Source organism: Ambystoma mexicanum, chromosome 2p, assembly GCF_040938575.1.
Source record: "Ambystoma mexicanum isolate Mex_15411 chromosome 2p, UKY_AmexF1_1, whole genome shotgun sequence".
In the NCBI taxonomy this organism is placed as follows: domain Eukaryota; kingdom Metazoa; phylum Chordata; class Amphibia; order Caudata; family Ambystomatidae; genus Ambystoma; species Ambystoma mexicanum.
In genome coordinates, this window is record NC_090923.1 from 486,881,228 (window position 1) to 486,906,144 (window position 24,917).

General features: G+C 51.0%; 1 protein-coding gene across 1 annotated transcript in view; it reads left to right on the top strand.

Moving 5' to 3' along the window:
- Positions 1 to 24,917, top strand: part of IARS1 (isoleucyl-tRNA synthetase 1) — a 2,025,584-nt gene that overhangs the window by 1,226,271 nt on the left and 774,396 nt on the right. The window contains exon 22 of the mRNA XM_069643896.1: positions 23,615 to 23,692. Within this exon, the coding sequence (XP_069499997.1) occupies positions 23,615 to 23,692 (78 nt within the window). The remainder of the gene's footprint in view (positions 1 to 23,614; positions 23,693 to 24,917) is intronic.

Consider the following 24,917-nt stretch of genomic DNA (forward strand, 5'->3'; position numbering starts at 1 on the left):
GAGTTATGTAGACCTTAGTACTAGCTACATGGAGAGATGATCCCAGCTTACACATGCTGATGGATGAGCAAAAAATCAATTGTAGCCTTCCGCCCCTATGTAATACTGTTATATACAGTGTCTTACCATTGAACAGTACATGTGCAGACACTGTGTGGTGTCATTACTGTACTCTGGCATTCCAAAAGGCGCCTGGGTCAGCCCGCTCTGTAACCATCCTGCAAGACAGGTGACATAGCACATCCCTGAGCAGTGTGTCAACATGTTTTTAAAATGGCAGTAGCTGGTGAAGGTGCATGATTGTGCTGCTGAATAAAAAAACGTTTCTTCTTCGGATGTCTGTGTCAATTCAGGAAGGGGCATGAGGCGTTGAAGAATTGGTACCGACTATTAGAATAGGGTGTGCCCTTGGCGTCAGATCAGTTTTCAGAAGGCTGAGCATACCTGGGTGGCACAGGATAACCAAGCCAACATCGAATGTCTCTGACTGTCTGCTATCCCGGAGCGGTGTGCCTCGCCTTCATCCAGATGCTCATTGTGTCGCGAGCACTGGTTCTGTCTAGGCCTTTCCAAAGGCACCAACATTCACTCCGTACGGAGAGAACTTGTGATTTTTTTGTGGTTGTAAGAAATCACATGCTAGAATGGACTGGACAATATATCATATGATCTAGTGAAACACAGATACTAGGCACGGTATAAACCAGTAACTCTGATGCCGGATATCACATTTAATATAGGGGAGTTTTACCAAGGGGTGTAATATTCATTTTGTTTCTTTTGAATTCAAATTTTATTTTTTGGCATTTATGATTTGGCATTTATAACACCTCCAGATGTGTATTTGAACGCATTTTACAGAGAGCTACAAATAATTTTATTCTAGAACTACGCATTACGACAAGTTTGGATTTTGGAGGACAAGGTTCTTTTACAGTGTTTAGTGGCATTGTGTGGGTCCTGGGAACAAAATCCGCTTCCAGTCCGTGACTATGCATAGCCAACACAGTCCATGTCAGAATTTTGAGAAATTCAAAATCTGTTTCCTTGTATATTGGCTTGGCCACCCATTGTTTGCTTTGTTTTGTAAAGGCCTTGTAGTAACGTGGCACCCACATTTTTCCTGAAGTTCTCGCTTGATCCCTACCTATGTTATTGTTATGGGCAAGTACAGCTAGTCTCGTTCTCGCCTCCATACCGTCTATGCCGAACCTTTTGGGCCTGGACTTTAGGCACATATTGTGGAACACCTCCAAATGTCCAGTGTGACAGAAATCGGTCAGTCCCTTCATGTCTCCCGAAAGTGTTTTATCGTATACAATCTTTGTGTGGAGGTGAACATGGCACCAACCACTTCTTTCACCGTTCCTCCTCCCTCGACAACGGTCCATGTGCACATTCGTGAAAATGTTAGTTTTCTGTCCATGCATGTACATTGGTACAATGGTGCATCAATAAATTCCATTTCTCAAGTAGAATTTCCACAGATCCATCACAAGTTTTGGAGCTCCACCAAAGATTGTTGCTGATGGACTATCACCATTTTATAAGATTTTCCGAACCCTTCTTTTTCCCAGCAGCTGTAATGTTGTTATTGATTGATTTCGCAACATGCCATACATCAAATTGATGCTGATTGTGTGGAAACTGCTCTTGCATGGCCTTCGCTATCAAAACGTGCCTGCCGGTGGCTATCACTACTATTTCCATTCCCCTGGATTGCAGAAGTTGAATGGATTTGATGAAACCATGTTTCTCCATGGCAAAAGACGATGAACATTCAGACACCTGCACCACGACAGAACTCACAATTTTTTTTACTTTTCATGTCTTGAAAGTGGTAAGTGCAGTACTTTGCAGAAAATCCTGGACAGTCACACTGTCCGTCACCAGCAAGCATGAAAAGTTTGCCAGAAAATGTACTGTCCATTGACAACTGTTCAATATTCCAAGCATGACTAAAAGCAGGGAATAAGAATTCCCTTCTGGTTTTGAGTTTTAGCAAGGTACACAAGAACCACAAGCTGACAAACTGGAAATCTTGCTGAAAGTCTATCCGCTGAACAGTAAAACTGCTGAACAAAGTAGATTCCCAGATGGCACTTTAGCGAGCATCAGTTGAGCACACCATGTAAATGTATTATGGAAGTGGACACAGGTTGCTTGGATTTTCAGGTTAGTGCCTTGTAATACGCGAGACACATTCACCAATGGCTCCCTGCATATTTTGGTCCCGATTGTATGTTCACATTTGAGCATTTGTACAATCTCTATCGGGCAGCTATCGAACACCATGTACTTCTGCTTCTTTAGTAGCCAATCGTCCTGCAGTACTGATTTTGTGAGTCGACAGTGGTGGACAAAACCTCAAGACTTTGAAAACTGAAGTCGAGATCTTGTGCAAGATCATCCGTCAATTTCGTTGCAGCTTCAACCGTCCGTTTATAATGTGATAATTCAACATGAATTGTAGAAACAGCTAACTTTGAATGTTTTTTTGGTAGAACATTTTTAGTGGGTGTAGATTGTGAGGGTCGACAAGCAGTTGCAATGCATCATCACTTTCTTCATTTTCATGTGTTCGACCTGGCACAAAGTAGCAATGGTCCAGGCTGACTTTGTAATGCTTCCATGTGACATTCCCTTCATTTTCCAGCCACTAGACAAATGCATCAGTAGTCTGTTTGTTGACTGTACTACACTGCGCCTGAGATATTAGTTGCTCCAATGTGAAATCTGTTTGGCAAGCAACATCTTTGGTTTCAAGCGATTTCTGCGACTTTATACTCCTCTTAATTCTGGGCTTCTAAACAAATAAATAGAATATGATGCTGAATGTATTGCACACTTCTGATGTTTGTTAATCTGCTTAGAATCACATGCTGTGCATATAGTCCGACATCCAGTGGTCACTGCAGAGTATTGCATCTTGTTTTTCAAAAGTTGATAGGGGACTTCGACATAGGCGTGTCTGTAACACTATCCCTATAGTGACGTGTAGTGTACCCAAAATCCCTCAAGCGTCAAGGTCCCTCAGATTGTTTTTTTCCACCCAGAATACTGGTCACCTTAAGTGGCGCTCGTAAGAGACATTGCCATTGCTCGACCATTGGTCGATTTTGTTAATTATTGTTAACTAACATCACCTCCAGCCCTCGTTCGACGGCCATCCCTCATCTCCGCCGAGACCAGATCTTTGACGGACGGTGGTTCGATGGACGGTGATCTTATTGGCGCGGCCGACCACGTGGTCCGGCCTCGCTGGCCTACACAGTAGGGAGAGTGGGGTTGGGGTCGACATATCTGTCTCATACTAGAATGCCTTTTCCTTTTTCCCCCTTTCATTCCGGGTCGTTAACACTTGTTACATCCTCAGCTATGGAGAGGACTCCTTTTAGATTTTGCCCAGTTTGTAAAGGCAAATTCCTGTGGAAGACGAGCACAAGCGGTGTAACCGCTGCTTACCCTTCGAACACGATGAAGCTGGTTGCGCGGCTTGTAAGTTCCTTTACCCAAAAACTCTGAAGGAACGCATGGTTAAAAGCTGGGCAGCCCACGGGATGTCGAAGGCTGATTCCTCGCCAGCTGCTGCGGCCGCTGAGTGCGACAAGGGTGGAAGTGATGACTCGACCACCGTAACGGAGGTTGTTGACCCCACCCACCCAACGGAGTGCTCTCGCTCTGTGGCATTGTCATCCCCGACAGGCACGGCAATGGCCCTGCTTTGGGGGATGTACACTCCGGCGACGCCAACGGACAAAAGCACTTCACAAAACACACTACCTCCGGCCATTCTTTGAGTAAGTTGAAGTTCTCCAGCATGGGGTCTGGCATGGAGTAACATGCTCATGAATATTCCCCGTCGTCAGGCTGGGAATCCTCGGTAAAGAAAAAATCAGTATCAGTTTTGTTTTTGATCTGTCTTTCGTAGTAGTAACCAATCACTGGTCGCTGGGTCATACTGCCCCCGGCCAATGACTGCCCTCTCCCTAAGCCCCTCCCCCGGCAGCCATCCTCAGATTTTTACCACACGTTCAAGTTTTGGGAGTCCTCTTGCTATAGCTCTCGAGCTTTTACTGCGTTTTCGTGCTTTTTTCAAAGAGATTTTCTCATTTTTCGGTTAAATCGAGCCTCAAGCTCCACCGTTCTACTTCCGATCAACGGGGACCCGTTTTCGGAATGTTCTACGCCCCTCAAGGGTGAAGTTTTCGTCGAGTTCTGCTTCTTGGAGGATTCCAGAAGATCTGAGGCCTACCATGGACAATGGCCCAGGACAAGGGAAGCTCGACGCCCGGATCCAACCTGTTAAGGAACTGCCCTGGATGCGGGTTACAGAATGTTTTCAAGGAGGACGAGCATTTGAGATGTCTCTACTGCCTTCATGAGGACAAGACGCACATGGAGAAGGACTGTGCGTTCTGCAAGAACCTATAGGAACAGATCATAAGGGATCGTTGTTCCCGCCTCACCAGCTGGCTGGAGAAGGGCCCAGCAGGTGAGAAGAAGAAAAGGTCAGAGCGGTCTTCTAAGTCCAGTGAGGGCGCCCCGGCGACGGGGTCCCAACAGAAGGCTAAGCACCGCGGATCCGCGGGCACTGGGAGCCCCGAACGGTCGGACTCTTCGGCTGCCAGGCAGGGCGCGCCTTCCCCGGCACCATCGACCACGAGCCAACGCTCTGGTTCGGGGAAGAGGAAATCCAAGAACCTAGGTAAGCTTTTGGAGAGGCCCGGTCGATCTCGAAGGATTCAGCCGAGGGGGAGCGAGGCGGTGTGATGCTGGAAATGCATCAGAGGGACAGGGCCTCTGAATCCTTGTCCTTTTCTGCCTTTTATCGTGTGTTCTGTTATGTTTTCTGCCCAGGAGTCCATTTGCGACTCCTGGCAGTGCAGCTCTCTCTTTTGGTTTGGTGAACAGACCCATGGGATACCCTTATGGCACCCCTGGGTAGGGGTACAACCCTGTGCCCCTAGTGTATGTTTTTGGGCACCTGTGGGTGGCCCACAGAGCAGGGTATGGGCTGGTGGCAGCTCCATGCTGAATTGGACAGGTGCTCTGGGTGTCCTCCATTTTGGGATACCCAGGCCCTGCCATTGGGATCAGTTGATTCCTGATAGAAAACAAGATGGCCCCTGTGGCCTCTTGCTTTCTATGGCCTGTTGTCTTGTTTTTCCCAAAGTCCTGGGAAGCCCTGACTCTGTACCTTCCCCCTGACTGGCTGTTGGGTGGAAGTTCCATATATGGTGTTGTTGTGCAGGCCCAGCTAGACTGACTGGAGCCTTCCCTTTGACTGTATGTTGTGGGTACCTCCTGTGGGTGGGACCTGGGTGAATGGAGTGTGTGACCAATATACACTTCTTGTTGTGGTTGTCTGGTTTCTGGCATGTGAGACAAAGACTGAGACAGCCCTGCCCGAAACTGGCCTGAATGCAGTGTGTAGTGTTGAATGGCTGGGTACTTGTCCCAATCCACATTCCTTGTTGTGAGTGTCTGAAAGGGAGGAGTGTGGCCTGAATGCACTGTGTGCCTGATTGGCTGACTGACTGCATGAATGCCCTTCTGTGTGATTGGCTGCTGTGTGTGTGCCAGCAGTGTGGATGAGAGACAGAATAGTATATCTGGGGACCTCTCACCACTGGAAATTGTTCAGAAGCATTCAGAAGCTGAGTCTCCACTCAAGAGTAACTGGATTTGCTGATCCTCGACGTCCAGCTGGAAGAAGAAGACTTGCTGTGGCATTTGCTTCGACAGAAACTGAAGGTTGTCGAAATCGTCGAGGACTGACCCGAGAGAGGACCTGGTTAGGCGCCCTCTTCCCGTGCTCCGAGGGACCATCGAGCACCGCTGAATCTTCGCCGAAGCGCCCTGGAAGTCAGACCCTCGAAAGGCTGCCGACCCGAGACAGGACCGCCGAGGAGATCGAAGTGAAGCACCCGGACATCGACGCTGTCGAAGTCCATTGCCGTCGACCAGGGTTCGCAGGTCTGTGTAACCGCTGGAGGCCCGTCGAAGTTGTGTTGCCCAGCCGTGGGAACCACTTGACGCCGTGCCGCCGACGACCGGAGCCGTCCGCTCCTTGCCTAAGAACATTTCAATCGAAGGACTCCCTCGACCGCATCGTCGACCGCTTATCCTGCCGGAGAAAGTCGAGGACGACCAACGCGCCGAGGAGAAACCTGCCGGTGGGTTTCCCGCCACCCAACGACCTCAAAGACTCGGACGACCCGACGCCCTTGCTGGGCTTCCGGCTCTACAATCTTTGCGGTCCAGAACTATTGTCATCGAGGTGCCCCGCACACCTCCGCCTTGCAGGACGCCGACGCCCCGACGCCGACGAGCACCGCTCGGACGAAGCTGCCGCCTCTTTGACATCGTTCTACCTCGTTTGTCGACGGACGTTCGACGCCCCGTGCCTCCCGCTTGAAAGGGAAGGCATTCAAGAAGGGCCGTCGATTCCCCGTCGCCGAATCCCGAGGTCTTCGACGTTTCTCGACGCCTCTCGACGATCCGTGACTCCCGCTTGAAAGGGGGGTCATTCAAGAAGGATCTGTCGACGCCTCTTCGAAGAACTCGACTCCACCAGGTACATTGGGGGGGTAAAAACATTGCAGGAGAGAATAAGACTATTGAACAATATATGGACTGGGCTTGTGTTATATCTCTTTATTTTACAGGTTGCCCAGGTGGGGGGACCTCCACACAGAACTGTGTCCAGTAGCTAGGGCCAGTATTCTGCCTATTGTTTCAACCATCTTTTATCTCTCCTCTCTCTATTGCTGGTTTCCTTCTTATTGATCTGTGTGCCATTTCTACAGTATTGTGAATGCACTTTAATGAGGTCTAATATTAGTGGTACCACTTTAGAATTGTAGATATTTACCATTATTGATTTTCCTGAGCACAAAGTGCGTTATAGTGATAAGTGTACATAACCCTTGAACATTAATTATATAAAGACTGTGTTTTCAGTAATACAGTGTGTGGACATTCCTTTGTGGGGGCTTGGGGATACACTGTACTTAAGAACCAGCCTGCATCACCTCCTGAGAAGCTAGGCCTTGATTGCTCGTCCATTGCTACCGTAATAGAGAATCTTGGCTGGGGTCTTCTGTGCCTCCCTTCTACCATATAGGGAGCAGAGGTACAGATACCCCCTACCGGTCTTTACAGGCGGTTACCCTCTGTAACGCTTACCTGGACTCTGCGGGGACCCTCGGAGCTCCGACTGACTTCCCTTAGAGACAAGACACGGAACTTCTGTCGAAAAAATAACTGTTTTCCCTCCTTAGTTAACTTCCTAGTATAAGAAAACCTAAATAAATATTCTGACACTACTGTCGCTCACCTTAGTACTTAATTTGATGAGCTATCCATCCTGTTCTTACAGGGGCGTATGTCCTGAAGATGGTAGCCCAGGAGGGAGGGACTTTTATACTAAGGGGTTAAGTTCCTTTGTAATAGAGTAGATCAAAGAAACTGTGGAAGTTTGTAAATAAACGAGTGTGAAGACCTAAGCCAAATAACCATGAAAAACAAACAGGGCTGTGGAGAGCCACAAGGCTTGTAGCAAAAACAATCTACACAATGGTAAAACTTAAAGGATGTCAAAAAGCGCCTAATGGAAAACCTGTATGCTAAAACTGTATAGAGTGTGGACTGAAAAGAAAGGTGACTGTGAAATTGGGTAAGCCTCCGTAAATAAATGAACACAGAGTTCTATTAGTGTAATTATGTGTTAGGCAGAAACTTGTGCAGTTCCCTTAGGGACCACTGCAAAAGATTTAAGACTACAGGTGTTCGCAGTAAACCCACTTGGTAGCAGTCTGTACCACCCAGATTTACCTGGTAGCTGTGGCTGAGCAGTCAGTTTGAAACACTCCAGCACTTTTATTGTAAAATATTCTAAACACAGTTACTATTATGATATATACACTACTTTTTCCCTATTAGAAAATGACAGTACAACACCACTTATTTTCATACAGAGGTGAGCGCTTAACTAGATTGCACTCTAATAAGTTTGTGAGAAAGGGAGGGAAAAAGGCAGAATATGAAAAGATACACCACTCTAAGATTCAGGAACACTGTTAGCAAGGCAGAAGAGCAAAAGTCACTGGTGAGCCAAAGTCCAAAGGCTGGGCCCACTCTTAGAGAGAGCAGAGCACAGATGCGCCCAAGATCACACAGTTACACTAGGCTTAGAAGGTCTTGCAGAGGGTTCAAAAAAAGAGTTTAGAGAGGCTTAGAAAAGTTTAGCCAAGGTGTCCCAGGCTAACCCAGGTTCGAAAGCTGGGGGCTAAATCTACCCCGTACAGTCGGTAGCAAGGGAAGCCAGACGGGACACGGTACCTTAAGTGGGAAGGATCCTCCAGCGGTGGCAGTTGTTCCTAGTAGTGGGTGCAAGTTGCGTCGTCGTCCAGGGGAAGAGAAGATCTCGACTTGGAGGAACGATGAAGGTCGTTGCACTACCAGGGCAGAAACCAGCCGCAGAGTTTTCCGGTTAAAAGGTGGTACCTTGGTTTCGCGGTCGTGGTAAGACGTTGTATCCCGGTAGCCGGGGTGCTTGGCACGGGCAAGGCGCCCACGAGATACGTCGGGAAAGCGAAAAGACGGTGAAACTGGTTATCCCCACCAGTCAAAGGAAGAAGACTCTCTGGCGGGAGATCTCCTCTGTCATTGGGAAAAGTGGTGAGACAGTCCAGCAGGGCTCCACCGGTGGTGGTGTCGTGGCAGGTTGGCTCAGCTTGTCCCTCGTCGGATTCTTAGGTCCTGTGGCGACTTCTGAAGTTCCAGTCCCTAAAGCCCTGCTTTTATGCAGCAAACCCCCATTCACTCAGTCTAGCTGTCACTCAAACATGCTAAGTGGTGAGCCGGCCGGCTCACCACTTGGGCCAATCAGGACGGAGTGCGACTTGCGTTGCCTAGGCAACTCATTCCAGGGTGCCTAAATTCCCCTCCACCCCTCCTAAGTACCCCAGAGGGCACTTAGGAGGGCTTCTGTGGAGAAGCCCGCCAAAAAGTGGAACAAAGGGCTCGACTTGGGTTGGAGTCACAGAAGAGAACACAAACGCCATTTTAGAATCAAGTTTTGGCAAAAAATACCAACCGGAGAATTAATATTAATTAAATAAAACCGGCGGTATGTTCGAGGCTACCGTAAATAATTAAATAAAGATAGCCTAAAACAATGGGAAATCCCATAGGAAAATATTCGCGGTTGAATATAAAAAAGTAGTATCCACTGCCACCAGCCAAAACTCGATCAAGGGGGACGGAGAGGTGCCCCCTCGACTAACAGACCCCGGGGCAATTGAATTGCCCCAGCCAGCACGTCCACAATATGATGGTTTGTACTGGTTCTGTTCAGAATTTAAGACTAGTAAAGTCAATGGTGACTTTACATGCCCTGGGAGACAGTAGTCAGTCCCAGGGTATGGAGTCTGTACTGTGGGGTCACTATGACACCCCTGTGTCACTGCACTGAGGGTGCTGTGTAACACACATCACAAAAACACATGAAGCCCTATGGAGTAAAAGACCCCATAGCCCATTAAACACATCTAGATTCAAAGAAACACACTCAAATCATGCCCAAGAGTGAGGGTAAAAGAGTCCCACTCTTGGCAGGAGAAAAGAAAAACTCCAAAAATCCAGCAAAGCTGCTGGGGGACTCACTAGGTTAGGAAATTCAGCCTAAACAGAGAATTCTCCCTAACATTATGACGGCTCACAACTGAGAGGAAACGCAGTGTAAAGCCACTTCATTAAATGCGTGACACAATCAGTAAATACTGGGATAATGTGTAACAAGTCACAAAGGGAAAAACAGCTTGGCAAACATGTGTAGAAAATCCTCTTAATACTAGTGAGCGATAGCAGAGGTGCTTGTGTGTCACAAACGAATACGACTAACCACACGCGGTTCACTTGAAATGAATTGCATGAACTCACGATGAACTTTAAAACAAAAGAGTAACACAAAGCAATTAAGTGAGGACAGTGTCTCAATTATTCCTCTAAAACCAATATAGTATTTGCGTGTGACCAAACTCGTTCTGACAATGAGGAGAGGCGTCCGCGCTGACAGGATACAAAACTTAATGGAAGCTTTGCTCGAACTGAAGTGGTCGAAAGCAGCAGGAAAGGAGAACTATATTAATGTACTGAAAATACTGACTGGAACGGAAAGCTAAATGTCTGTGGAAGGGGAAAAAGCTGCGGGCTGAGGGCTGAAGAATTTGCGGCGAGCGTTACATCTGACAACAGACGAACGATGCAAAGCGCGAGCCTTCAGATAGGCGGGGCTTAAATAGACTGCAATAGGAGAATGACTAGACAGCTAACTAACAAACTGAGGGGGACTAACTAGCGGCCATTAAAAAACTCAGAACCTATAGTTTAAATAGGGAATTTAATTAACAACAACCCAGCTAGGACAAAACCCGAATTCCTTTAAGAGCCTTCCTGGAGCTGTACTTTCCTAGGACTAGAATTAGAAACTCTGCCTGTGGTCATGACACCCTCCCCCCAAGGTGAAGGCCTCAAGCGTGCCAAAGGTGGTGAAGGCCTTGATTCACCCGGCTAAGGCCTCTCTCGAGGGAGTCACGGCTACCCTGGCAAAGCCTGGGGAGGCTACATCAGTGGAGGCGATCTCGGGGCCCAGAGTTTCCCTGCCATCCCGAGGGAATCCTCTTTCCAGCCCATCGACAAGACCCCGGTGGAAAAAGAGGGGTGGGCCGGTGGCCATCACGGACACGGATTCAGCCTCTGAGGAGCTGGTGGAAACCGTGAAGAACTTCAACGAGAGGTTCGAGAAGGTACGATCCCACGGGAGGGATCCCGAAGACCTGGTCGAAGAAAGCGACGGTGGCGCCGACGAGGCCCCAGTGGAGGAGCAGCCATCCCTCCCGTCGCAGCCATTGCCCGAGCCTCAGGACAACTCGGCGGCCATTTTGATGGCAATCCAAACCTTATGCACAGAGATAAGGACGAGATTACCAGGTACCCCGGCGGACGATCCAGAACCGGGCCCATCGGGAAGCCCTCTGAACAAGCAGAGGAGAGTTCATCCCTCCCCCACGACCCGTGGACCCCTCATCCCCCTCACTGGACCCCAGGGATTACACGGCGATGGATACGACGACGGGGGACGGATGACGAAGGTGGTGACAACGGGACGGACCTTCCATCACCACTCCCTCGGGCTTCCCCGCCCGACAAAATTGGCTCCTTTCACGCCATGATCATCAGGGCATCCAAGCTCTTCCAGCATTGCCCCGAGGAACAGAAGGAGGGTTTCCTCTATTAACGGCGAGAGGCCAAGAGAAAAACAGTCCTCGCGGTACCGTTACTCGACGATATCTGGGACGAGGGACTTGCGATCCTGAAGAACCCGTCCACGACGCCTGCCAAGAGGGACAGGTACGAGAAGAAGTACCGGGTCCCCGATGCGGCCTCTTTGTGCCTCAGGGCTCAACCTATGGCGGATTTGGTCGTCTCAGCAGCGGCCAAGAAGAAGGCGGCGGGGGGTGACAGCTTCAAATTCTACTTCCCCACCAGACGGCGAGGGTAAGAAATTGGACGCCATGAGGCGACAGGCCATCTCGTCGGCGGCGACGACGACAATTAAGCCGGCCAACAGCTTAGCGGTTGTGGCCTGTTACGACAGGGAGCTATTGTACAAGATAGCCCCCCTACTGGACTTCCTACCAGTGGACAAGAGGGCGAAGGCCCTGGAGATTCTGCAGGAAGGTGAGGTGGCGTCGGACCACGCCATAACGGTGGTAATTGACACCGGGTTTCGCCAGTTAGATAACAGTGTTTGCCTTCGACGACGAGGCTGGCTCAAGGCGACAGACTTCGGTCAAGACGTGCAGACCAGGGTTTTGGACATGCCGTTTGACGGCAACAACCTGTTTGGGAAATCAGTGGATGAGTCGCTGCAGGCCATCAAGGCCGACACAGACACGGCCTGAGCCCTGGGAGTCCTTCAGCAATGACGGTCCTTTCGGAGCGCCAGAGGCAGACAGGGGGCCTCCAAGGGATCAGGCGGTGGCTCCTGTACGTACCGCCAGGCGGCCCGCTCCTCGTCCCAGGAGGCTTACAGAGGTCGCAGCAAGGAAGGAGGATCTCGGAGTCGGCGGCAAGGCCGCCTCCAAGTAAGATTGAACTGGCCGTAGCGTCGGGCCCCCACCGAAGTACCCCAGTGGGAGGCCGGCTGGCAAAGTTAGTCAGCGTGTGGGAGTCTATCTCCACCGACCGTTGGGTGCTGGATGCCCTGGCCCACGGGCGCACACTCGAATTCCAAAAGAAGTGAACCCGCATTCCTCCCGTGGCCAGGAAGGAAAATCACGTCCCTCAACTACTGTTGGAGGTAAAGGCGATGCTCAAGAAAGGTGCCATCAAGCTCGTCCCCAAGAGGCTCCGGGGCTCGGGAGTTCTTCGTCAGAAAGAAGACAGGCGGTTGGCGCCCCATCCTGGACCTACATCGGTTGAACAAATGCATCAAGGCACAGACGTTCAGGATGGTCACTCTCCAGCACGTGCTGGGACAGCTGGAGGAGGGCGACTTCTATCGTCGTTGGACTTGGAGGATGCTTACTTCCACATCCCCATCCTAAAAGGACACCGAAAGTTCCTCAGATTCGTAGTCCAAGGACGCCACTACCAATTCAAAGCTCTGCCATTCAGATTGAAGTCGGCACCCAGGGTGTTCACCAAGTGCCTAGCACCAGTGGCAGCGCGGCTGTGCCTGCAGGGGATCCACGTCTACCCCTACCTGGACGACTGGCTCATCCGTACATGGAGAAAAGAACTCGCCGTCGACCACACAGCGAAGACCGTCCTCTTACTCACGGAGCTGGGTTTCTCCATCAACTACCCGAAATCCCATTTGGTTCCATCGCAGGTGGCACTATTTCTGGGAGCGAAGTTCGATATTGTGGACCGATTGGCATCTCCGTCGGAGGAAAGGACGAAGGCCATGTTAGGCAAGGTGCAGCGCCTGCTAGCCACGGACGTGGCCAGGGTGATATCCATCAAATCCCTCTCTGGAATGATGTCCTCATGCATAGATCCAGGGCGACTGTGCAGGCTACGGATGCGTCCTCTACAGGAGTTCCTCGACGCCCGCTGGATGCAATCGGCGGGCACCTTCGAAGACAAGATCTCGCTCAACAAGGTTTTCTGTCGGGCGATTCAGTGGTGGGGCACGGACTTCCCGACCCCCGCACATCAGGAGATGGTGACGACGGACGCCTCCCTGGAGGGATGGGGTGCGCACACCGGAGATCTCCACACAAGAGGCCTTTGGCTCCCGGAGAAGCGATCTCTCCACATCAACATCTTGGAGCTCCGTGCCGTGTTCTGGGCGCTCAAGTCGTTCCTCCCGTCCCTTAAGGGTAAGGTCGTGAGGATCTTCACCGACGACACCACCACGATGTTCTACATCCGGAAGCAGGGAGGCACCAGATCCCCAGCCCTATCCAAGGAGGCCCAGGATCTGTGGCACTGGGCCGTCGCCCAGGAGATGTTTCTGGTTGACTTCCATCTGGCAGGAATAAAAAACACCATCGCCGACTCACTCAGCAGGGAGCTGCGCTTGTGCCACAAGTGGGAACTACGCCAGTATCAAGTGGATCGGCTCTTGCAACGATGGGGCAAACCCCAGATCGACCAGTTCGCGACAGCGACGAACTCCAAGTGCCAGAGGTTTGCCAGCAGGTTTCCCCAGCCGAGGAGCATGGGCGATGCTTCCTCGTTCCCCTGGGATGGCCTGTTCCTGTATGCGTTTCCTCAGTTGCCACTGCTGCTTCGACTCATCAGCCAGCTAAAGAGGTCCCAGTGCAGGATGATCCTCGTTGCACCAGCGTGGCCGAGACAGATCTGGTTCCCGGACCTTCTGGACCTCTCAGCGTCCCCATCAGTCAAGCTGCCGACGGACGCAGATATCCTCTCCAGAGTGGGAGGTGCCATTCTTCATCACGCCCCGGAGTCGCTGAACTTCCAGGCCTGGCTCCTGCAGCACTAGAGTTTGGAGGGTACGATATCCCGGCTGACTGCAGAGAGGTTCCTGCAAAGGCCAGGGCGCCCTCAACTCTCAAGTGCTACGGGCATAAGTGGAAGAGGTTCTCTGTCTGGTGCTGTGCACAGAAGATCAACCCTCTACGGATTACGGCACCTAAAGTGCTACCATACCTACTGTCGCTGGCCAAAGCTGGACTAGCTCACGCTTCCATCAAGATACATCTGGCAGCGATCTACCGATACACCAAAACTGCAGGATGGCCGTCCTTGTGGTCTCATAGACTGGTGAAGGAATTTATGAACGGACTGTTCTGATCGTTCCCGCCGGTGAAGGCTCTAGCCCCGGCGTGGGAGCTCAACGTGGTGCTGACGAGGCTCATGGGGCCACCATTCGAGCCTTTGCATTCGGCTCCGTTGAAGTTCCTGTCGTGGAAGACAGCGTTCCTTGTGGCCATCACCTCCGCACGACGCGTGAGATAGATTCAGGCCCTATCCTGCAAGCCTCCATACTTGACTTTTCACGATACGAGGGTGGTGCTGAGGACTCACCCCTCTTTCATGCCCAAGGTGCCGTCGGACTTCCATCTTTCTCCAGCATGGGGGTCTAGCATGGATTCACATGCTCATGAATATTCCCCGTCATCAGGCCAGGAATCCTCGGTATAGAAAAAAATGAGTGTCAGTTTCGTTTCTGATCTGTCTTTCTTAGTAGTAACCAATCACTGGTCTCTGGGTCATACTGCCCCCAGCCAATCACTGCCCTCTCCCTAAGCCCCGCCTCTGGCAGCCATCCTCAGATTTTTACCGCACGTCCAAGTGTTGGGAGTCCTCGTGCTGTAGCTTTCAAGCTTTTGCTGCGTTTTCATGCTTTTTCAGGAGATTTTTCTCATTTTTCGGTTAAATAGAGCCTAAAGCTCCACCATTTCTACATCCGATCAACGGGGATCCGTTTCGGAGTTTTCTACGCCCCTCAAGGGTGAAGATTTCATCGAGTTACGCTTTCGGAGGATTCCAGAAGTTCGGAGGCCTACCCCGGACATGGCCCAGGAGAAAGGAAGCTCAATGCCCGGGAAGCTGTTCAGGACCTGCCCTGGATGCCAGCTTCAGAATGTTTTCAAGGAGGACGAGCACACGGAGAAGGACTGTGCGTTTTGTGGGAACATGTCGGAGCGGACCATGAAGGATCGCCACCTCCGTTTTGCCAACTGGCTGGAAGGGAAGAGCCTGTCAGGCGAGAAGAAAAAGAAGTCCGAGCGGTCTTCTAAGTCCTGTGAGGGCGCCCCGGCGACGGGGGCCCAACAAAAGTCCAAGCACCGCGAGTCCGCGGGCAGCGGGAGCGCCGAACGGTCGGACTCTTTGGCTGCAATGCAGGGCGCATCCTCCCCGGCGCCATCAACCACGAGCCAACGCTCTGGCTCGGGTAAGAGGAAGTCCAAGAACCCGGCGAAGCTGCTGGAGAGGCCCCGGCCGATCTCGAAGATTCCGGCAGAGGGGGAGCGAGGCTTGAACCCTCCCCCCAAGGTGAAGGCCCCAGGCATACAGAAGGTGACGATGGCCTTAGTTCACCCTGCTAAGACCTCGATTGAGGATGTCGCAGCGGCCCTGGCTCAGCCTGTGGAAGCTACGCCAATGGAGGCAACCTCAGGACCCAGAGTCTCCCTGCCACCGCGGAGGGAGTTGTCTTTCATGCCCATTGAGAGGACACCCACAAAGTCCTCGTTGGAAAAGGTGGGGGAGGGGCAGGTGGCCATCGTGGATACGTACACGACCTCTGAAGAAGAGCTCACCGAAGTCATGGAAGAGGCCCATCGGGAGGGATGGCGATGACGAGAGCGACGGTGTCGCCGATGAGGTTCCTCAAGATCCCTCGCGCCCATCGTTTCCGGCGCCGCAGTACACTTCGGTGGCCATTTTGTCAGAGATTCAGTCCTTATGCTCGGAGATAAGGACAAGGTTGCCCCTCCCCCCGACGGAGGTACCTGAGCCAGACCCGACGGGGGAACCGGAGCCGGGACCTTCGGAAAGTCCACCGCATAAGAGGACGACGACGCAGCCTACGCCACCTCTCCCACCTCTGCGGCCTGCTCTGCCCTCCCCCCGATCTACTACCCACGGGGATGATACAGGCACGGACACGGCTACGACAGGTACAGATGACGACGAGGCGACGACAGGATGTGTCCCCAGTCGCCCCCTGCTCGGGCGTCCCTGCCCGACAAGATTGGATCCTTACATGCCATGATTTCCAGGGGATCCGAGCTCTTCCAGCTCTGCCCAGAAGAGAAGAAGGAAGGGTTCCTTTACCAACGGCGCGAAGCTAAAAGGAAAACGGTCCACGCTGTACCACTTCTTGAAGACATCTGGGATGAGGGGCTTGCCCTCCTCAAGAACCGTGCCACGGCGCAGGCAAAGAGGGACCGGTACGAGAAGTAGTACCAGGTCCCCGACGCTGCCCCCTTGTGCGTTCGGGCGCAACCTTCCCCGGATTCGGTCGTCTCGGCGGCAGCAAAGAAAGCTGGGGGGGCATCGGCCTCGACATCAACTTCCCCGCCGGACGGCGAGGGCAAGAAGTTGCACACGATGGAACGACGGCTCATCTCATCCGCAGCGACGACTATCAAGGCGGCCAACGCCCTGGCTATCATAGCCCGCTACGACAGGGAGTTGTGGTTCAAAATCGCCCCTCTGTTGGACTTCCGTCCGGACGCCAAAAGGGCTGAGGCCCTTGAAATCCTACAGGAAGGTGAGATTGCTTCGGACTACGCCATCATGGTGGCCACTGACCTCGCCGACAACGGTTTACGTCAGTTGGGCAACGGCGTTTGCCTTAGACGAGGATGGCTCAAGGCGACAGATTTCCGCCAGGACGTACAAACCAAGGTTTTGGACATGCACTTCGACGGGAACAACCTGTTTGGGAAGGCGGTTGATGAGTCCCTTCAGGCCATCAAGACAGACACGCAGACTGCCCGGGCACTGGGAGTGCTCCAACAACGATGGCCGTCCTTTCAGAGTTCCGGAGGCAGACAAGGTGCCTCCAAGTGATCTGGCAGTGGCTCCTCCACGTACCGCCAAGCGGCAAGATCTTCGTCCTAGGAAGCCTAGAGGGGATGCGGCAAGTCAGGTGGTGCCCGTCGATGGGGAGGTCAAGGAGGCAAGGCGGCCTCCAAACAAGATTGAACCGACCGTGGGGTCGGGCCCCCGCCAAAGCATCCCGGTGGGAGGCCGGCTGGCGAGGTTCGTCAGTGTGTGGGAGTCCATCTCCACCGACCGTTGGGTGCTGGACGCCCTGGCCCAAGGGCACGCCCTCGAGTTTCAGAAGAAGTGCCCTCGATTTCCACCCGTGGCCAGGAAGGAAAATCACGTCCCTCAACTACTGTTGGAAGTAAGGGTGATGCTCAAGAAGGGTGCTATCGAGCTCGTCCCAAAGAAGCTTCGGGGCTCCGGAGTTTACTCAAGGTACTTCGTCGTAAAAAAGAAGACAGGAGGATGGCGCCGCATCCTGGACCTGCGACGACTGAAGAAGTACATCAAGGCACAGAAGTTCCGGATGGTCCCTCTCCAGCACGGAGAGGGCGATTTCCTGTCGTCGTTGGACTTGGAGGATGCGTACTTCCACATCCCCAGTCTAAAAAGACACCGAACGTTCCTCAGGTTCGTGGTCCAAGGGCGGCACTACCAGTTCAAGGCCCTCCCGTTCGGATTGAAGTCGGCACCCAGGGTGTTCACCAAGTGCCTCGCACCGGTGGCGGCGCGGCTGCGCCTACAGGGGAACCACGTCTACCCCTACCTGGACGACTGGCTCATCCGGGCAAGGACAAGGGAGCTTGCCGTGGAGCACATTGCGAAGACTGTCCAGCTGCTCACGGACCTGGGATTCTTCAACTTTCCAAAATCCCACCTGGTTCCGTCGCAAGCTGCCCTGTTTCTGGGAGCCAAGCTCGACACAGTGGCGTGGCTGGCTGGCCTCGCCGTTGGAGGAAAGGACCAGGACCATTCTGGGCAAGGTGCAGCGTCTGCTGGCCACGGACATGGCTAGGGTAAGATCTATCAAGTCCCTCCTCGGGATGATGTCCTCCTGCATTTATCTGGTGCGCCTTTGGAGGCTTTAGATGCGCCCATAACAAGAGTTCCTCGACGCCCGCTGTGTCCAGTCGACTGGCAGCTTCGAGGACAGGATCCCTCTCAACGAGACGTTCCGTCAGGCGATCCGGTGGTGGGGTATCCGCTCATCTGTTCGCCAGCAGGTTCCCCCAGCCGAGGAGCATGGGCGATGCTTTCTCGTTCCCCTGGGACGGCCTATTTCTTTATGCGTTCCCTCCGCTGCCGTTGCTGCTCCGGCTCATCAACCAGCTCAAGAGGTCCCGGTGCAGGATGATCCTCGTCGCACCGGCGTGGCCGAGACAGATCTGGTTCCCGGACCTTCTGCACTTGTCAACGTCCACACCAGTCAAGCTGCCGACGGACGCAGATCTTCTCTCCAGAGAAGGAGGCGCCATTCTTCACCACAACCCGCTGAACTTGCAGGCTCCTGCAGCACTAGAGTTTGGAGGGTACGACATCCTGGCCGACTGCAGAGAGGTTCTTGCAAAGGCCAGGGCGTCCTCAACTCTCCAGTGCTACGCACATAAATGGAAGAGGTTCTCTGTTTGGTGCCGTGCACAGAAGATTAACCCACTGTGGATTACGGCCCCTCAAGTATTGCCGTACCTACTGTCATTGGCCAAAGCTGGACTAACTCACGCTTCCATCAATAGATATCTAGCCGCCATCTCACGATACACCAGAACTACGGGACGGGCGTCCTTGTGGTCTCATCGACGGGTGAAGGAATTTATGAAAGAATTGTTCCATATCTTTCCCGCCGGTGAAGGCCCCTGCCCCAGCGTGGGAGCTCAACGTGGTGCTGACCAGGCTCATGGGGGCCCCATTTGAGCCTATGCAATCGGCACTGTTGAAATTTCTCTCGTGGAAGACAGCGTTTCTCGTGGCCATCACCTCTGCACGACGAGTGGGAGAGATCCAGGCCCATCTTGCAAGCTGCCATACTTGACGTTTCATGACACGAGGGTGGTGCTGAGGACGCACCCCTCCTTCATGCCCAAGGTGCCGTCAGACTTCCAACTCAACAAACCCTTGGTGTTGCCAGTGTTCTTCCCGTCTCCTTCGTCGCCGGCTGAAAGGACTCTGCACTCGCTGGACGTAGCTAGAGCGCTGAAGTTCTACGTGGACCGCACGAAGAGTTTTCGGAAGACATCACAGCTGTTTGTGAACTTTGGGACTGTGAATCGAGGGAAGGCTCTCTCAAAGACTTCCATTTCCAGATGGCTCTCCGGCTGCATCATGCATGCACTGTCATCGGTTGGCCAACCGACCGTTGCCCGGCCGTCCGATAGCCCATTCGACCAGATCGATCGCTGCTACTACGGCATTCTTGTCTGGTGTGCACCTGCTGGACATCTGCAGGGCTGCTACGTGGAGGTCGACGCACACCTTCATGAGATTCTACTGTGTCGACCGGGATTCCATGGAGGAGTCCAGAGTCGGCCAAGCAGTGCTGCACAACCTGTTCGCCTGAAGGTGAGCCTGGTGAGGAGGCAAGAGTTGCTTAATGTTGAGCCTTTTGCCACCTCCCGTGGTTGTGCATGTGTGTACTGCTATGTATTCTTACATTCATGAGCATGTGAATCCATGCCAGACCCCATGCTGGAGAAGGAACAAGTTACTTACCTGTAACTGTTGTTCTCCAGCATGGGTCTGGCATGGATTCACATGCGAAACCTCCCTCCTTCCCCTCTGCGTCTCTTCACTTGGTCATACTGCCACTTTACGTCCTACCAAATCTGAGTATGGCTGCCGGGGGAGGGGCTTAGGGATAGGGCAGTCATTGGCGGGGGGCAGTATGACCCAGAGACCAGTGATTGGTTACTACTAAGAAAGACAGATCAGAAACGAAACTGATACTGATTTTTTTCTTTACCGAGGATTCCCAGCCTGACGACAGGGAATATTTATGAGCATGTTACTCCATGCCAGACCCATGCTGGAGAACAACAGTTACAGGTAAGTAACTTGTTTCAAGGCCTCTGCGCCAACGGGGACCCTGACACAGCCGGCCGGCCCCGCCGACCATAAAGGTCAGCAGCCCTCCCTGCAGCCGCATTCGCGCCATATCGTCCGGGCCGTCGACTACAAAGGGCACTACCCCTGAAGGATCATCCGTCGAGACGCATCACAAGAAGGTGTCCGTCGACTGCATCGTTCCGGCTCTGCCGAAAATTACTACTCGCGATCAGCCCCTGGATGGGAGGATGGTCGCTGAGAGCATTGCGAGGATCGTCTGCGAAGACTCAGAAACGGCTGGTGAAGGAGTCACCGAACCCTGCTGAGAAGGTCAAGGAGACGCCGAGACCTAGCAAAGGTGCGACCGGAACGCCGGAACCCTCCCCTAGGTCGAAGGAGAGACCCAGAGGTACAACTCCAGCGTCTGGCCCACAGGAAGGCTTCTCGGAGGGCGACGGGGGGGATTTCCTTCACTTTTTGGGTGAGATCTCGATGCCTGCAGGTGGAAGAGCACGCCTTTCCGCCACTAAACCATTCTGGGTCTTCCCTCTGGACCAGGGAGAGATTTGAAACCTGTATGAACAGGCTGGATAGGTTTGTGTACGTTTTTGAGCACACTACACCTAAAAGGCCAAGGGATGTAATCCCTCAAGACCCTTTAGCCAAAGTTCCAAGACTTTTTGACTCCTAGGAGGAAGAACTATACACATTAACTCACTGAAGAGGACCCTCATGTTCACACTCAGGAAGATGATAAATTCATAGGTACTCGGGACCTACAAGATCCTGTAGGGGGCTTTGAAGAAGACCCTGACATGTGAGCCACAGCTAGGCAGTCCCGGGGGCGTCAACTGACCCTGATGCTGTAGATCTGGCCTCTCCACAGACTACTCCTGTCGGAGATCCTTCGCCTGTAGACGATTCGCCAACTTTTAATGCTATGCTACGCAAGGCGGCTGCACATTTTCAGATCGATATGGGGGAGACTGACCCGGAGGTTGATTTTGTTGAGAAAATCAAAGAAAAGCCACCAGCGAGCCAAGCCATTCCTCTCTGCTCAGATGGAAGGAATATAGCCATCCTATTACTTTCTCTCTTTTCTGTACTCATTCACGTTAGTCATAGTCTCCCTCATGGCAGAAAATATACCATCAGAGGGACCTCGATGCGTGAGGGATTTTGGGTACACTACATGTCACTATAGGGATAGTGTTACAGACACGCCTATGTCGAGGTTCCCTTTCGACTTTTGAAAACCAAGATGCAATACTCTGCTGTGACCACTGGCTGTTGGACTATATGCACAGCATGTGAATCTAAGCAGATACAACCATCAGCAATGCTTTTGCGGTAAGTAATGCATGTCATTAGGTTGTTACCTACCTAGAATAACTTTTCAGTAAAGTGTGACATTTGGTTTTACTTTCCCCTTCATTGTGAAGTTAAAGTATGTGGGTTTTACTTACCTTGTGTTAGCTCTGCTCGATCCAAAATAAGTTTCCAGAGTTATTGCTTACCTCAATCTGGGGTTCCCAGATATCAAAAGCATCTGTAATTGTATTTTACATCCTTGGGTTTTACTCACCTGGTATAACTGTGTGTTATGACGAATGTAGTTATAGGTTTTTATTCCACCTAGGATAAGTGTTTCACTATTCACCAAAAGTATATTGTCCAGTTGACTTTTTATGTTATTTGTTCCAAGAGTCACTGTAGAACTGGAAGGGCCTACTGCCCTTGTATTACTGAATGTAATCTGAAAGTAACCATTGATCTTTTACTCCCAAAGAATAGGCTTGACCTATACTAAATGGGTATTACAAGGTTTTGACTTCCCTAGAACTACTGTTGGGTGTTCCAAATAAGGTCTATACTTGGGCCTGTGGATTTCAAGTATAGTGTTGTTTTTATATTGTGATTTCATATAATGTGTTAGTACTTACTTAACCCCTAGATTTATCTGGGCCTGCCTGTATTTAAGTAAATCCTTTATTTTGACAATACATAGTGTTTATTTGGATCATTTGTATTACAATTTCACTTGTACTGTCTACTGCCCTCTCCCTCCTAAGATAAGCCCGGCTACTCTGTCTGCGCTACCCTGAACTCGGGTGGTATAGCCTTATACTAAGAGTGGAGTCTTGTACTGCCTCAGTTGAATGGTTTTACTAAGCCCTTAGTTACTTCAGAAAAACTTTCCTAACAGTGATTCTCCTCAAGTTGCAGGGACGCTGTTCCAGAGGGAGGCCCCAGCTTAAGAAAGAGATCTACCACCAACTTGTTTCTTGGAAAAGCGACTGACCCTTAGGGAGTTGGAGGTGGATGAGCAAACAGCACGAGAAGGAAGATATTTAGGAAGAGAGAGTTGAAGGTATTGAGGCCCCATGCCCCAGAATCCCTTGTGGTCAATGCAGAGGGTTTTGAACTTAATCCTCGCAGCAACTGGGAGCCAGTGCAGAGATTTCAGTCCTGGAGGGATACGATTCCTGGGTTTGAGGCCAAGGACAAGTCTTGCAATCCTGTTGTGGATGAAGAGTTGTCGTGCTATGGCCCTTGTTGAAATGTTTTCTGAGGAGCTGGCGCAGGAATGGATATCTGAGAAGGAATCTGCGGGCAAAGAATCCATAGAAAGAACATTATTGGTAAGTCATTTCTTCTTACTGTTTTCACACCATTGAGTGTGAAACACTTTTTTTTTTTTTAATTTGATTTTTCTTTTCTCTCTCCCAAAGTTGTCTCGGATTTTCAACTCTGAAAACCTCTATCTTCCTGTATTTTTTCTTCTGCCTCAGCCTTCCAAGGAAGAGGAACGATTCCATTGGCTAGACCTTGTGTGGACCGTTGGCTACTATGTCTGATGTGAAAGGCTAGGAAAGATGATCAGCATTTCAATGGTTATGCTTGTGCTGGCAGGGCTGTGACCAAACCTTGTCAAGATGGATCATTCTATGCATCTCGGAATGCTATGATCTGGCTGGGAAGGATGTGCTTGACGGTCTCTGAGCTCATTCTACGAGGGGAGTGGCAGCCACCTCTTCCCCACAGAGGGGAAGAAGACATATGCCAGGCAGCTACGCTGGCATCTTTTTCATAAGTTTGCAAAGCATTAGGTGCTGTAAAGAGAAATTTTTCCTAACAACCTCCCTACCTCCCCCTCTTTGCGGATTGCTACTACACGATCGGTTCCACGGTCCCTCAATGTCAGAGTTCTAGGGAAATAGGATTGTACTGCCTTGATATTTACTGGTCCTGACATCCTGGCCACAGGGCGCATTGTCACCTAGTGGAAGAAAGATTTAAAAAAAACAGTTGCACTGTGGATAGTATGCTCATAGGTGAGGAAGTCACTGCAGGAACAACTATCAGAAAGACCATTAACAAGAGGTGAGTAATTTGTTTACTAATCAGCCTTCATTTCTTTCTGAATTCCTCTGATTTGGGAAACTTTGGGATTGAATACATTAATTGGATCATGTTTTTTGTCCTCTATATTCATCATTACTACTCTTCATTGCTTTTTCGATGATAGGGTGAAAACGGGACTCAAGACTGCACAATGGCTTTGGAGACCTTGCTCAGTGTCCTCTTCTCTATGTGCAGACTTATGGTAAGGGAGTTTGTGTAACTATCTTGCAATTTACACATTTTCAGGTTTTTTCTTTTTTTTCTTCCTCCAGCCCTTCTTTCAATCATACATATTGCCATGTTGTTTTTGTGTTCAAATTAGATACAACCTATTTTTTATTTTTCAATGTCTAAAATGAACAGCAAGAAGAAATGGTGCAGGAAGAAGAAAATATGGTAATACTCAAGTCAGCCATGTTGGAGGTCCACTGTATGCAAAAGGTCCCTTGCCATGCTGATGTTAGTAAATGAGCTTTCTAGTAGTTCTTTTTCCATCATCCTCCTTTTGAGAATTTCCATGTAACGGCTCCTCTGGCCACATGGGGCTTGCAGCGCTGGGCCACCTTCAGGAGTTGGAAGCTCCTTTAGCACATAAGGGACTTGCGGCACAGAGTGAACCACTCATTCCCAGCTTTTCCTGTGCCACTTGACGCCACTGCGTCTGACACAATGACGTGGCTCACGTCCTGTCCAGTAAAAAATTCAGTCTGGCAGATCCAGGCGCGCCTCCAACCATTCCTCTGTGTTTGCTGTGCTGCCTGATATTTAGATCAGCACGTCTGCCTCCCGTTCCATCCTATGCTCTGCCCTTGTTATTCTCCACTCCTGCCGCCTGTGTTTGTACTCTTCTACTCATTTACACAATTCCTTGCTTGGAACGCTGGACTGTTTTGGATTGTCAACTAGTTTGGTGCTTTCACTTTAGATGGATTAGGTTTGACCCACAATTGTGTATTTTTGGATTCCTGTTTGGATTTTGAATCAGCTGTGTCGAACACGTGAACTGGATTTTCCTAGATTGGTCAAGATTCACTTTTCTTGCATGGATTCTGACCTGGAACTCTGTCTGGATTGCTTTTGGATCATCCTTTGGATGGTTGTATGGACATTTGCTACGCCTTGAATTCATTAGGTGCAACCATGCTACTGCCACATCTTGCAGGTAACTGGTGAGGTGGGAATCTAGCACTAAAGGTAAAAGAACATCGGTTTATTCCTTTTGTAACCTTGTTTTGCTCTCTGTTGGGCAGAATCCTATGCAGTTCCCTTAGGGAGCACTACAGAAGATTAGGACTACATGTATATGCAATAAATCCCCTTTGGTATCAGTCTGTACCACACAGATTTAGTTCGTAGCTGTGGCTGAGCAGCCAGACGTGTATCAAGAGGGAGAGGAGCAGTATTCAGAGTTTACACAATAGGACCAC